Source organism: Fistularia commersonii, chromosome 30 (genome assembly GCF_037954325.1).
Source record: "Fistularia commersonii isolate RoL2024-O1a breed Wild chromosome 30, RoL_Fcom_v1.0, whole genome shotgun sequence".
NCBI lineage: Eukaryota > Metazoa > Chordata > Actinopteri > Syngnathiformes > Fistulariidae > Fistularia > Fistularia commersonii.
The window spans coordinates 7,426,044-7,439,690 of NC_141313.1; the positions used below are offsets into that span (position 1 = coordinate 7,426,044).

A 13,647-nucleotide genomic window follows, 5' to 3' on the forward strand; every position below is an offset into this window, starting at 1 on the left:
ATGCATGTTTGGAGTCCTTCCCTGACCATCTGAAGATTGTGTGAGCTGAACATGCTCATAGAAGACTGTTGTTTGTAGTTTGCCCAAGATATCAAGATCAGTAATGCGTTGAATCATCTGATTGGTTTTTGCTGAGATTCTGAATGTTGACTTTTCTATTTAAAAGACCCAATTGAGAAAAAAAAAAAAATCAGGCACAAACAGTGATTTACATGTACCCATGTCTCCCCCCAGTGGCAAACTCTAGTGGTGGCAGCGGCTCCAGGCGGGACTCCCTGACCGGCAACAATGAGCTGTACAAAAGAACACCCTCCAGCCTCACTCCCATCGGCCACGGAGGTTTCTATAATGGCACCTTGGGGTTCAGTCCCTCACCCGGCCCGGTGGGGATGCCCCTCCCCAACCAGGGCCCCTCTCATTCCCTCACACCCCCACCCTCACTGTCCAATCACAGCTCCTCTTCCAACCTCAATCTAGGTGAGTGGTTCTCTTTGGGCTAAAGTGAATTGCGATTAACCTCTGCCGTGGGGTTTTGTAGCTTGATGTAACAATGCGAGCAATTTTATTTGACATTCAGGAATGAAGCTGTTGATTTTGGCTCATTGCATGCTCGGGGGGTTTTAGGTTCAGACCTGACAGATGAACCGTTCCCAGTTAAAGAACAGTTTTTAGGCACGACCAGGATACAGTTCAGCTCTCATGTCAATTGCTTAGCCTGAAAACTATTTGGAAAATGTATTGCATTAATGTTTCAGCAGGTGCCGCCATCTAGTGTTAGTTCGCCTGCACTGCGTGTTTCACAGTGCCATCCTTTGTTTGAAATGTGGCCTGATTTTTAGAAAAATACATGAAAACATGAAAATGTTTAGTGAAATTAAGAACGACATTACTTAAGGTTTTTAGTAATGCTTGGGACCAAATCGAGCAAAAGAAACATACCACCCATCTCAGGCTTAACCAGAGGTGGCTTCCTGCTGAGCCCGTGAGCCTTTTTTATTAATGCAAATCCACAAATCCGACAAAATTTTGCATGCGTGCAACTGCCTCCACTTTGCTGGTTCCTTTGTACTTTTAAGGTTTTGCTGCCGTTTTACTTTCTCCAGGCGTCTTGGTAAAACATGAAGCTGTACCCCTTTTCTTGCTTCCACTTTCAGTTGTAGATGAACCAGTTTCTCTTTTGTAGATGTCCATGCGCTAAGCTTCTCACACAGTTTTAAGTTGATCTACTCTGAAATGTCCTTCGTAGCTTAATAGTTATTCTGCAGAGAAATGTATCAGAATTCCAACCCGCTTCCCGCAGAGGATACTACTTTTAGACTATTTGTGCAGAGGCTGTCCTGTTGTTTCTCTCACAGGAGGCCTGACCAATGGTAGTGGGCGTTTCATCTCTGCAGCTCCAGGAGCAGAGGCCAAGTACCGGAGCGCTGCCAGCTCAGGCTCCTCCCTCTTTTCACCGAGCAGCCAGCTGTTCCCGTCATCACGGCTACGCTATGGCATGTCCGACGTGATGCCCTCGGGCCGAAGCCGCCTCCTCGAAGACTTCAGGAATAACCGTTACCCTAACCTGCAGCTCAGAGACATTGCTGGTCACATCATGGAGTTCAGCCAGGATCAGCACGGCAGCAGGTATATACAGCAAACTTCACCCGCCTTGATTTAGACCTTGATAATGAAGTGTTTCACTTACGGAAAAGATTCAGAATATGTTGTTTATTTGTTGTCACTCAGGCTTGTGGACCATCAGGTCCTCAAACCCCGCGGGGGTGATAGATCTAGTCTCCCTTTGTGTCCTATATGTTGGCTCCAGCAAATTGTACACTGTGATTTGATGGCAGAGACCATCGGCAACGGAGATCACAATGCCGACCGTTCAGCAGTTGTTAAGAGGGCTTGTTCTCCTTTTAGAACTGTGTCTGATCGGACCACTTCCTACTCCAACCTTTATATCTGAATCGGATTGATTCTTTACGAGAAGGCCATGTTTTGTGAAACCCAGCAAGAGCGGATTCTAAATGCTCAGCAACGTTTGCTCATATTTCTTCCCGTTTTTTTCTTAAAGTTTTATTCATGAATGACAAATTAGTTCCTCTCAAGTAGGTGGACGACGCGAATACTAGATGGTGGTGGGCGATGTGTTCCAAGTGCCACATTTTTCGGCAACACAGCAGCTGACTGCCATTGGCACCGGTCTGATGTGTCTGTACCCTCGAGCATAGCGATTTCACATGTTCACCGCTTGTCAAGGTGCGAGAAGAGTAATAGAATATTCCCTGCAGTCTTTGTCAGATTGCTTGATATTGATTCATTTGGCATGTCACATTTTTTGAAAAATATTGATGAAATGTTTCTGCAAGGAGAGACCTCCGTTCTCCTGTTGAGCAAAAATGCCACGAAGACATCTACAAGTTTTTTGTCAGAGGTTGTAGAAGTAATTGCATAGAAATGTAAAACTCAAGACCATTGCCTTTTGAATGAATTGTGAACCCTGCCAATCTTTAATATATCAGGAATGGTAAATTAATATTTATTCTTTAGATTCATGTTTTCATATCTTTACAAATGGTCAATGTGAGCCAGTCTTGGTAAATGTCATAAAACAGTATGAATAATTTTAAAAATAATCAAGTTCTGAAAACGGAAGATCAGTTATTTATCAAACTCTGGAAACTTCATTTGTTCATCTCTCAACAGTCACTTTCATCTCTCCTGTTGGCTCTTGATGAAAAAAAACAATTGCAACAGTCTTAATTATTTTTCATAATAATTGTCAAGGAAAGTTTGAAGGCTGTTGGAGCACAGCGGGCCAAAATACTAGATTTTTGGCTTAACCAATGTTTTCAGTTGAGAAATAGTCAAAAAAAGAAGCCTTCAGGATGAAAAAACGTCCTGGTCAAGTTCATAGTTGCGTTCCGGATCAAAGTTCTCCTGCTTCTTTTCATATTTGACAGCGAACGAAAGCCGGCAGGATGTGCCAATATTTCAGTGTAACAACCCTCCGGACAGTGGAGCGTGTGTGAATGTGATGAAAAGACTCAGCTAAATGTTTGTATAGTTGCATTTCAGCGTTACGCTCCAGGGTCTTCCCAGGTCCCGACAGTGGTGTTTCCTCACCGCACCGAAGCCGAGCGAACAGGAACACGGCTCCGAGTCTCTGCCTCATTTCGCCGTCTTCTCGGGTTCTTCTGCTTCATTTTGGCACAAATATATTCAGGCCTGGATAGATGATGTGACGCACCATCAGTGTGCTTGATCGCGTCATGATCATTACATCTGCTTAGCAAAGGAAAAAAAATCACAAAGTCAAAAAAAGAATTAACTTGGGTGTAAAACAAGTGTTGGACAATTTCCACTTTAATCAAAGGCTGCAGAACAACATTAGTAAGCTGGCCTTTTAAATTTTGTATTGAAATCTGAAACAACAGTTTTCCAGTCATTTTCTTGGAATTACTTGTTTATTACATCTTTATTGCCTGATTGTCATTCAGTCTGATATTTCTTGATGCTAAATATCTTTTTATTTAGGATATCTCTATTTTTTAATATTCTATAATGTGTTTTTTTCATATCTGTTTGGATTGCCAGTGGTAATTAATTTCAAATTGCTCACAGCATTTTTTGACCTTTTTTGAAAACAGTCCAGTGCATTTTCAGAGATAAAAGGTGAACTGAAGGAGACTGAAATGCCTGACAAGATCTTAGCTTTTTATCTTTAGATAGAGATCTTAATCAGGCGACAGGAGTTTGGATGCTCACTGTAAAATTACCTGAAGGGAAAAAAAAAAAAACTCGACATTGCTAAATCTTGGTCTTTGTTTGATAACCTCAGTGTATTTCCCGACACAACTGACACTCCCGGAACACCCCAGAAGACCAGCGTCATCAGAAAAGTAGAATTTAGAGCCGACTTTTAGCAGGCCGTAAGCGTCGCTATCGAGACTAATCCCAAGCCGCCTTTTGACATAGTCCTACGAATTAAAAGCCCAAAGGAGTAACGATGTTTGTTGAAATCAAGCTTTCATTTCAACAAGCTAATATTTGTTCACATTCAAGCGTACGGATAACCTTTGGTATTCAGGTGATTGACCTTTGTAAGCGGAGCTTAGATTATTGTCCTGCAGTTAATTCTCACCAGTGGCATAAAACGGCCGTATTTTTTTGTAATTAGGACATTCCTACCCTATCAACGAATGCTCGCTTTAATGTGGAAATCCTGTAATAACAAATACTGTAATTGACTAAAATTGTAGTAAAATGGGTGATAGGTTTTTATTTGTTCTTTGGAATGAATAACCGCTGCTTCCCTGGGGAGGACCGAGCGCTCAGACACCTATGATGTGAAAAGAAATGGGATTGGGACGCTGAATATTTATCACTTTTTGTTTTTGTGGCATTCATTAACGGGACACAGTGTGACCGATGCGCCTGCACGAGTCTCTGCCTCGTTCTGCAAGGCACTTCAGAGAAGGGCTAATTCGAGGCCAGCGGCCCCCGAGGCCAGCCTGGTTCCTGGTTCCCTGAGCCGAGTTGAACGTCTTGGATGCTGTTTTTTTTTTTTTTTTTTTTTTTTTTTTTGTGACTGAAGCTGAATCTATTTATACACCGTGACGTCCCGTCTGCTCATTCCAGACATTTTCTCCTTCCCTCAATATCCCTGTCCGTTTTATCTGCACCTCTCTCTGGTGTTCATCGCATCACCTCACAGGCTGCTGGCTTCTTTCAGCGCCTCTGTCTGTCCTTCAGTGCCTTATCTACGTTTTACCGGTTCCCTCAGGTCAGACTCTGTCACTGCCTTTGTACCTCTGCCTCACTTTGCCGCTCCAATCTCCGATCTGTATATTTGTCTTTATCCTCCCAAGTTCGCACCTTGTACTCCCCTGTATATGAAATAGATTTTTCGAAGCAGCGCTCTACAACCCCATACAGCTATTGTTAAAATAAGTTGGAAATGTAATATAATTTAACAGTAGATCGGTAAATATCGTCTCTGCCGCCTCCAGGTTTATCCAGTTGAAGTTGGAGCGAGCCAGTCCTGCCGAGCGCCAGCTCGTCTTCAGTGAGATTCTGCAAGCAGCCTACCAGCTCATGGTGGACGTCTTCGGAAACTACGTCATCCAGAAGTTCTTTGAGGTATGTTGAGGTCTAATCTGTGACATTACGTGGAAAAGCCACAATCCAGAACCCCACTCGTGTGGGATGCTGAAAATAGGTTAATCTCTTAACCTCTGCACTCACGTATGTCAGGACAGCATTTTAATTCACACTAAGTGGAAGAAAATTACAATGATAGCGTTATTATATTATAAGTTAAATATAACTTGACAATAAATAGCAGGGGCAAAAGTGATAGTATACAACCCTGGTAAAGGGACTTTAACATTATTCAAGGCGTTTGTTTTCCAAATATAAAATATATATAAATTCCAAAATATTTAAGGTAGGATGAGTTTGATAATTTATAATTCAAATGTAATGATATCTGAGTGGTATCCCAGGTATTTCTAAGTATTTGCTTCCTCAACCTCCAAAATAAAGGTGCTTTAGAACCTTGCGCCGGTTTGTGTTTTTCTTTGTGCACTGTAATCTTTTTAACCAGAAGATAAGATTTACAAACTTTTGTTTATCTATAATGTGATGCTCAGTTTGGCAGCCTGGACCAGAAGCTGGCTCTGGCTGAGCGGATCCGGGGTCACGTGTTGTCCCTGGCCCTGCAGATGTACGGCTGCAGGGTCATTCAGAAAGCGCTGGAGTTCATCCCCTCTGACCAGCAAGTCATTGTGAGTAATGGATTTCCCTCTTGACCGTGTGAGAGTGCGAACAAGTGGAAGAGACCGGGCTTTACAACTGTTGTCTTTTACTCTTGGAATCTGAAACAGCCTTTAGATAAACCGATCCTGTCACTCCCCTACTGTTATGTGGGTTGTTACTGTAAGAAGAATTTAGTGGCCCACTTTGGGAGAGTGTCCACATGATCTGAAAGTAGGTGTAAATGAGAGTTCATCGCTCATGGACCACTACATTCTATTTATAAGCCAGAAGGCTGCGTGTGCTTCCCATGCTGAAATTGCATTTTTCATAGACATTATGGGTATACGTTGCAGCTCCTCTCAGGTAGTGTATCATCGACAACGGACACGGCTAATGAAACCTCGGTTTATATGCAAATTCTAAAGTGCCGGTGCTAAGATGAATATCAGATGAAAATCTGCAGGAAATTGTTGAGCGTCTGGGAAAAGTACACACCAGGTATTCTTTATGTTGCGGGGAGAGAAATGTATCTGTGTCTCCTTAATGGACTTCGATAGATTTCTCCAGGGCAGCCGTCGGAGCCCCGGCGTTATTTGTAGACCACAGTAAGCCAGTGTGACAAATGAGAATTTGGAAAAGGCTTACAGGCAATATTTGATTCCTCACAAACAATTACATGTCCCTGTCCACATCCTGCCTGCCTGGCTGTCTGTCCTGCTCGGCGTCTGGCCTCCTCCTCCCCTCAGAGCGAGATGGTGCGGGAGCTCGACGGCCATGTGTTGAAGTGCGTAAAGGACCAGAATGGCAACCATGTGGTGCAGAAGTGTATCGAGTGTGTCCAGCCTCACGCGCTACACTTCATCATAGACGCCTTCAAGGGACAGGTGGGTGCTGTCTGTGTACACACGCACACAAACACACACGCACACACACACACACACACACACACACACACACACACACACACACAATATTTCCCCGTTCAATCACTGAAGCCTCCCGGTGTTTGGCTGACATCCAAACACGCATACAATCGTGTATGCACGTACATGCCTTGAGGTAGCGAGCATATTGTCACCAACTAAGTACCTAAACACACATTCTCTGCACTCTCCAGGGACAGGGTGTGTCACCATAGCAACAGAAGCTGAGGCCCAGTGCCATCAGTGACCCTCCTAAAGCTAGCTAAATGTTACTGGAGCACAGTGTGAGAGAGAGAGAGAGAGAGAGAGAGAGATGGTGTGTTTATCTTTACACCTTCAATTACATTCATTACACTTCCGCTGTTACCGCAGTTTTTATATTTGTATGTTGTTTTTTTTAATATATACATATTTTTCTCCCACTATTTGCATGTTGTGCAACTGTATGTTTTCCCCTCTTTGGCTCAGGGTTGTTTGTGATGCTGAAAGCACATCAGGAATTTGCTTTCACCTTCCCTGCAGGAGTGGGCGGGATGTGTCAGTGTATGGAATAATCAGACCTTCATAGCCGTATATCTTTGTTGTGAACATGCATTGCGAAATCAGTCCTCGTTCTCGGTCGTGATCGCTGTGATATAGTCGACAAAAAAATATAAATGGCTTGAAGATGCACTTCACCACAATGCATAGAAAAATTATCTGATGGATTCTTAAGAACAGTCAGCGAGACACAGAGCAGGTCAGTTTTGTAGCATTTGGATATGCAGGGCAACTGCTCAGCAAAGCATGAGGTTATTGATCGAGGTTACTGCTGGAAAATACGATAATGACAAACCCTTCCCTTAATTGATCTTCAGACTCGAGTTTTTCAATGTCCACCAATACCTGCCTGGATATGGCTCAAGCTTGCGTGAAATCGATAATACGAATACTGCATTCCCAAGACTTACGGGGGATGCAGATTGCAGAAATCTGACAAAAAGGTCATTGAATGGACGTTTCAAGTGTATTTTTTTGAAAGTGTTGCATTTTTGGAGGTTGCACTTTGTTTGTTGCATTTTTTTGTCAAATTGTTTAAAATGCGTACTAATTCACTGTTTTCGTTAGACTTAAATTTTTTGGTTTTAACCGTTGATTTTTTTTAAATCTTGCACCATGATATAAACAGCAAAATGGTGTATCGTAAAATCCCCACTTTGAGCAAAAGTCACATTGTCAATTGAGAATTTTAGAATACTATTCATAAAAGACATAGAGTTGAGATGTTCCCAGGACCAGGAGCATGATGATGGCCCACAGATGCTCAACAAGTTGTCACATTTAGAAAACAGGGACGTTTCCAGCTTCCTGAAATTCCATGCAACCCTAGCAACGAGAGCCCGGGCACATGACAAATACAAGATGCAGAAGCTTAACCTGCTATCCAGCTGCTTTCTTGACTCCTGGGATGATGAGCTGTGGCTCTGTCTAATGTGCTGACAATGTTGGATCACTGAAGTGCCAGCAGCCATCATGCTGCACGTGCTGCCAGCCATCTGCATTACTGAGGGTCAAATGGGATTATCTGTGAAGAGAGCGCCACCAACGTACAGGAGTCCAACATTAAGACCGGCATAATCAACAAGTAGGAGTGGTAGTTCACCATTACAAGCCCTGACAGAGGTCAGGACCATGGTTTGCGTCTATGAAGCTCCGTAAATCTGTAAATTGAGTTTACACCTTGGTCCTTCACCAACCTCTGACGACATCGAGCCCCTGGCTTTTCCTGTCGCGTTTCAAGGCTTCACATTCACCAGCCTCGGTGGACTGAAGGTCTTAAAATTCATGAGTAAGCTCCACAGCTGTGCTCTAGGATGTTGCTATGGTTACAAGTTGGATAGCGGATGGATTTTGAACGGTGATTAAACTTGAGCCAAATTAGGTGTGCCTTAAACCATTTCAACACACCCACTGGCCAATCAGAAAAGAGCACTCGCCCAGACCTACTGGATCGTTCGAGTCGGTTTTTGACACCGGACAACCGGCCACCAGGTCCGGGGGGACACCGCGCAGACGCCGGATGCGTAAACAGCGCAGACGCGGTGCAATGCTTCAAACCGGAGCTGTGACTGGTCCCTGGAGAGCGTGTTGCCAATTAGCTGAGAAGCCAAGCTGAACCAGCACACCTGAAGTTTCAGGGAGATTCTTGTATGAAAAAACAGCCCTTACAGCTGCAGCCATTTGCTGAAGTGACATGGCAGCTTGCATCTCATGGGGTGTCCCCCCCCCCCCCTCCCCCTGGCATCATGATGAGACAAATCTGGAGGATTTGGGGTGATATTTTATTGACCCCCCCCCCCCCCAAGAAACAACACCTGTGGTGCTCATTAAGACCACAGAAAAAAAGATTGTTACTGTGTCATAAATTTTGTACATAATCAGAGTGGGGATAAAAAACATCTCATTGAATTGTTGCCCGTTAGATAAAATGGCTACAATAGGTTTATATTTTCGCTCGGTATAGTTTCTCAATAATGTTTTTTATGAGCAGATGCTGTGAACATATCAAGCACCAGCAAATCTACTTACTATATTTAAGTTCCTGAGTTCAAGTCGAGCTCTGCTTTCAGTGCCTGAAAAGAGTGATAATAATTGTGTGTGTGTGTGTCAATGTCTCGCAGGTCTTTGCCCTTTCCACTCACCCCTACGGCTGTCGAGTCATCCAGCGCATTCTCGAACACTGCCTTCCTGAACAGACGCTGCCCATCCTGGAAGAGCTTCACCAGCACACAGAGCAACTTGTGCAGGTGAAACACGCAGGCACACACACACACACACACACACACACACACACACACACACACAGATAGATAGATGTCATTTCATCTCTCCATTTTCACCAGTTATGTGTTGTTGTTTTTTTTTTTTTTTTTATCAAACAACTTCAGTTTGCCCAAACAAAGCGCCTCTTAGAAGCATCCGGATTTTGTATATTTGGCTTGACGTCAGGCTCCAGCTGGCGCTCACACGTTTCCCTGAATGTGTCTCTACTCGTCCCTTGCAGGACCAGTACGGCAACTACGTGATCCAGCACGTGTTAGAGCACGGCCGAGCCGAGGACAAGAGCAAGATAGTGGCAGAGATCAGAGGCAACGTGCTGGGGCTCAGCCAGCACAAGTTTGCCAGGTAAAATGCAACACACTCACAACAGTGTTTTTATTTTTGTGTCGTCGTTGTCCCCCCCCACACACGGTTCCCATTTATTCTGCACTTTTCCCACCAATGAACCCCCCCACCCCCCATTTGTCTTGTCCCAGTAATGTGGTGGAGAAGTGTGTGACCCACGCATCGCGGGCGGAGCGGGCAGTTCTTATAGATGAGGTGTGCAGCCTTGCGGAGGGACCCCATAGTGCCTTATACACCATGATGAAGGACCAGTACGCCAACTATGTGGTGCAGAAGATGATCGATGTGGCCGAGCCCACCCAGCGCAAAATAGTCATGCACAAGGTAGGTGCCTGTCTCTTTTATCATTTCTCGGCTGCCGGTGGAACATTTTCCGGCGGAAATCTTATCTTCTTTTTTGTGTGTCTAGTATCACTCTAGGGGAAGGTAAATTCAATTAGAGCTGCTACAGTGACAGCAAATTCTGAAATGAAAGGAACTTTCTAGACCTACCGAAGCACCGGTCCAAGCCAAACATCGGTGTGCAGTGATAATAAATCAATATTTTCCTCTGCAGCAATGTGCAACAATGACATGAGCAATAAACATGTCATCAGCAACATGCTCAGATTGAGAATCATCACGTGGATTAGATTTGTCTGGATTGACTGAGTGTGTGTAATATCATTGCACTGATTGAAAGGAAAAGCTGCAGGGCGTTTGGGAAAGAGGAAGACAAGCCACCTGTCATTTCTTTCCACATCGAGATGCTGTGAATCTTCCACGGGTCACTCGTGTCACTGGTTTCCCAGGCAATGACACAGACTGACTTAAGTGCAAGTGGTCATTGATTTTGGAATTGATTTCTACAGCTCTTGGACGCTAACCCGGAAAATACCTGAGTTTCCCACGTGTGTGTGTGTGTGTGCGTGCGTGCGTGCGTGCGTGCGTGTGTGTGAGAGAGAGTGAGAGAGAGAAGTCAATGCTGTCGGCTGACAGTCTGAGCACCCTCTTGTTTCCTCTCAGATCCGGCCCCACATTTCCACCCTGAGGAAGTACACGTATGGAAAACACATCCTGGCCAAGCTGGAGAAGTACTACATGAAGAATGGCGTCGACCTGGGTCCCCTCTGTGGACCCCCTAATGGCATCATGTAAACATGCCCCCTCCCCCCCGCCTGAAACTCACCCCTCCCCCAGCCCCCAACTCACCCTGCTTATACCGATCTTATTCTCTCGACCTCGTCCGACCCTTAACACCCGCTGACCCCTTCCAAATCTCGCTCACCGAGGACTCTTTCGAGTACCACGTGTATCGCTGTTTCCATGGCAACCCTTCCGCAGGAGCCTGCTGCGACAGACAGCCTTAGTTCAAAATTTTTGTCACCCTCCCCCCTTCCCCCCACCTGTGCCCAGGCCTGCTGAGCTGGAGGGGGGGAGGGAAGGAGGGCAGGGAGTGAAGCGAGACCCGATCCACTCCCCATTTCACTTCCGCCCCTTTATTTTATTTCTTTTTTTTTTTGCTTTTTCTTTTCTTCCTTTGGTTTCCTCTTTCTTCATTTCAGATGAATTCACACCAGTTCACTTGTTGCTACTGCTGCACACAATCCCTAGTGTCCTAGCTATTTACCAATATGTGATGGAACGAGAATTTAATTTGTCACAGAATCCTAGACAAATACACACATGCCATCAGCTAACCAGCCTACGGTTCATTTAGCATGGGAGATTTGTTTTCTGGTCTTGCTTCTAATAAAAAAAAAACAAAAAAAAAAGTGTATACTTGGTGTAGACCTTTGCATATTTATATATATAAATATATATATAAAATAAAACTTTGTAGTTTTTCTGGTTTTTGATGTTGAATCTGTATCTATAAAATGTATCCTAGTAGTCACCACATACTTCTGACTGTATAATTGTACATTTGTAAACCCTTGTAATGTAAAAGTGCTTTACCACCCTTTTTGGTATGAGATAAAAAAAAGAAAAAGTTCACTCTTCGAAAAAAAAAAAAAATTAGAAAAAAAACCCTGTGCATTTCAGTGTATATTCTCACCTCCTTAGTTGTGACATGAGTTGTTGTATATTGTAAATTGTAATATCAAATTTTTGTTTTGAAAAGCCCTTTCTATACAGCGTAGTACTTGTACAAAGATTCGCCACGCTTGGTTTTATCTTATCCTGTCACTGCTTAACTTAAGAAGTTCATCTCCCACTGACTTCCAATTGGACATGTTCTGTTAGACTTAGTGGTGTCTTCTGATTTCTGTTGAGTTTTTTTTTTTTTTCTTTATTTCCCCCCTTCTTTTTTTTTTTTTTTTTTTTTTTTTACCTTTTTTTAAGATCTTTTTATAGGAATGCTTTACCCCATGAACTGTGTCATGAGTATGGTATGCTGGCCAAGACATGTACTCATGTAATCCCCCTCTCCCCCACCTCAACAACCCCCTCCCCCATCCCCTCAATTACCCATGACCATTTTCACAGGGGTAAAACAATGGATTGTACAGAGGAGATTCTTGTGTTTTTTGGCATTTCTCTAGTGCTGTAAGTGCTGTATCATAGTCCCTGTTCAGACCCGGTGTGAGATGTTCCCTGTGTGATCCGATCAGGAGTGAGTGGGCAGGACAGCCCCCCTTTCCCACCCCCCTTTTAAACGGGTGTGAACACACATGTGGATCACCCGATTTTGTTCTGTTAAAGCAGAAAATTGTACTTGTGTGTGGACGGACGCCAGCATTCAACTGTTCGTATCCATCTGAAAATGGATAGCAGCCCATAAAGCTACATTGTGTTAAACATTAATTCTTCCTGTAATCCTTTTTTAATTTCTGCATGGTTCAATGTGCTTTTCTTTCCAAACAAACTTATTGTCAAGAGGGATGCACGCTGTTAATCCATACATTTGTTTTAAACCTCGTCCGGATACAGCAAATCTTTTTCACAGAAATTAACAGGGAAAGAGGAAGAATTATTTTGATTCAGTCAGTGGGTTGATGTTTGACATCCTGAATAAATCTCTATGGGCTGTTTGGCACTTTCATTTTGTAATTGTTTGCAAATGCTGCCGTCTTTGCACAAAGGGGCACGTTTCTGCACAGACCGAAAAACCTCCGCTTGATTTACATTCAGACATCTCTTACGAACAGAAGCTGTCCCGACATTGTCCCGTGTGTGTTCACGCCCGGATTCTTAGCGGTCACCCGTGACCAGAGCACTCAGGGCGCATGCTAACACCCGACCTGATCGGGTACATACTGTCCATGTCCTTTTGGGTGAGAGAGGCAGCCCGCCACAGAGCGGTGTACATTTGGAGCAGCCTTGTGTATATTTACTACGAGCACACCTGTAATCATATGTGTATAGTTAACAGAACCTGTGTATGCTTATTGCCTGGGCAACTATTTTTTGTAACTCCTGTTGTAGATTGTCTCTAAACAATTGTGTGATCTTTATTTTGAAACCAAACTGAACAAAGAAAAACTTTGAAAATTTAATTGCGTCAAGTGTGTCCTTGCCTGCCGGTTACTCACTCACACAACCACACACAAGATACAGTGAAAAGTGGCAGAGGAGCGTGATTATTAAAAAAGATAGCAGTTTCTTCTCTATCAACCCCTCAGATACACAGCTGCAGAAGTATAGCTTTAATCTGGGGCATAGATGCACAATGTAACACTGTATAGTCCACATCGGCATAAGTCAAAAGTAATGCCACATTTTCACTCATTTACTTCCACATCATTTTGTCTGCCATCATTTCACTGATTCAAAATTTATCAGCAAAGGCAACAGTGAAATGACTGATGTCACTGAATATGTATGGAAAAGA

At 43.7% G+C, this 13,647-nt stretch overlaps 1 protein-coding gene across 1 annotated transcript in view; it reads left to right on the forward strand.

The window, feature by feature from the left end:
• Nucleotides 1-13,312, forward strand: part of pum1 (pumilio RNA-binding family member 1) — a 41,204-nt gene extending 27,892 nt beyond the window's left edge. Inside the window, 9 exon segments of the mRNA XM_086178122.1 lie at nucleotides 235-477; nucleotides 1,356-1,626; nucleotides 4,998-5,127; nucleotides 5,640-5,774; nucleotides 6,492-6,629; nucleotides 9,329-9,454; nucleotides 9,712-9,833; nucleotides 9,965-10,157; nucleotides 10,839-13,312. Of these exon segments, the coding sequence (XP_086034248.1) occupies nucleotides 235-477; nucleotides 1,356-1,626; nucleotides 4,998-5,127; nucleotides 5,640-5,774; nucleotides 6,492-6,629; nucleotides 9,329-9,454; nucleotides 9,712-9,833; nucleotides 9,965-10,157; nucleotides 10,839-10,970 (1,490 nt within the window). The 3' untranslated portion in view covers nucleotides 10,971-13,312.
• The last annotated feature ends 335 nt before the right edge of the window (nucleotides 13,313-13,647 follow it).